Source organism: Sinocyclocheilus grahami, unplaced genomic scaffold (assembly GCF_001515645.1).
Source record: "Sinocyclocheilus grahami isolate Dianchi unplaced genomic scaffold, SAMN03320097.WGS_v1.1 scaffold1739.1, whole genome shotgun sequence".
In the NCBI taxonomy this organism is placed as follows: Eukaryota; Metazoa; Chordata; class Actinopteri; order Cypriniformes; family Cyprinidae; genus Sinocyclocheilus; species Sinocyclocheilus grahami.
Genome location: NW_015506918.1, coordinates 143,942 through 145,047, shown reverse-complemented (window position 1 = coordinate 145,047; position 1,106 = coordinate 143,942). Strand labels below are relative to the sequence as shown.

Below are 1,106 nucleotides of genomic sequence, written 5' to 3'. Positions count from 1 at the left end.
GTAGGAATTTGAGCAATAGTTACTCCACTAAATATTCAGGCGCTCGGAGCACTTGGGTGCATGCCAGACTCTGAGAGAATTAAGTTTGGGAATGACCTGAATTAATCAGCCATGGTCTTTATTTAATTTAGAGGGGCAAGTCTGTAGATTGTGTTAAGCCCTCGTATGCCCATAGAGGTTTATCGCATTGCCCTTCTTATATGTGCAGCATGCCGTAATCCCAAAAAAGCTGTGTTTCACACCAGTATCCCATCTTAGAGTCAGAATCTCTCAACTCATGGCATTCTTTTCTCTAGGCAGAGCAGGATAACGGACACCCTCTCCCGGCATTCGCTAATCTCCACATTGAGGTGCTTGATGAGAACAATCAGGCGCCGTATTTCCAGGTGGCCACTTATCATGGATTCATCTCGGAGTCTGCTCTGCTGGGCACAACTATCTCGAGCAGTGCCAATCTCTCCACCCCCCTCACCATTATCGCCCTGGATAACGACATCGAGGAGGTGAGGATTCTCTCTTTCTGTGCTCGTGCTCAGACGGCAATCATTTTCACACATCCTGAGGGATGTGTGTGTATAGAAATGTTCCTCTGAAGCTAACCAAAGCTCCTGCTCTATGGAGCATTTAGAAAAGCAAATTAAAATTGAAAACAGTATCAGAGATATGGTCTCGGAGGCTTGCACTTAGAGACTTATTGGGGAGGCGCTTATGCTGCGCTAATGTTCTCCTGAGAGTTCTCTCTTTGCAATTATCACTGTTTTATAGATGGCAAAGACAAAGTACTTAGTACACAGTGAACTCTGACTAACATCTCCTACTTTAAAGGGACAGTGCAGACAAAAATTTAAAAATCTATAATTTAGTCACCCTCAGGTAGTTCTAAATAACTGGAACACCAAAGAAGATATTTAGAAAAATGTTCATGCTGCTCGTTTCCATGCTACTTCTCTCTAGGCTGTACTAGTATTTTTTGTGCATTACTGGTCAAAAGTGTGGATTTATTTATTTATTTATTTTTATTATCTATCTATTTATTTATTTGGAAGAAGTCTCTTATGCTGACCAAGGCTGTATTTATTTGATCAAAAATACAGTAAAAACAGTAA

General features: G+C 41.1%; 1 protein-coding gene across 1 annotated transcript in view; it reads left to right on the top strand.

The window, feature by feature from the left end:
* The window catches only part of LOC107572369 (protocadherin-15-like), a gene marked incomplete at its 5' end in the record, with an annotated part of 59,756 nt that overhangs the window by 7,649 nt on the left and 51,001 nt on the right, over window positions 1–1,106 (top strand). Inside the window, one exon of the mRNA XM_016258805.1 lies at window positions 297–503. Coding sequence (XP_016114291.1) covers window positions 297–503 — 207 coding nt within the window. The remainder of the gene's footprint in view (window positions 1–296; window positions 504–1,106) is intronic.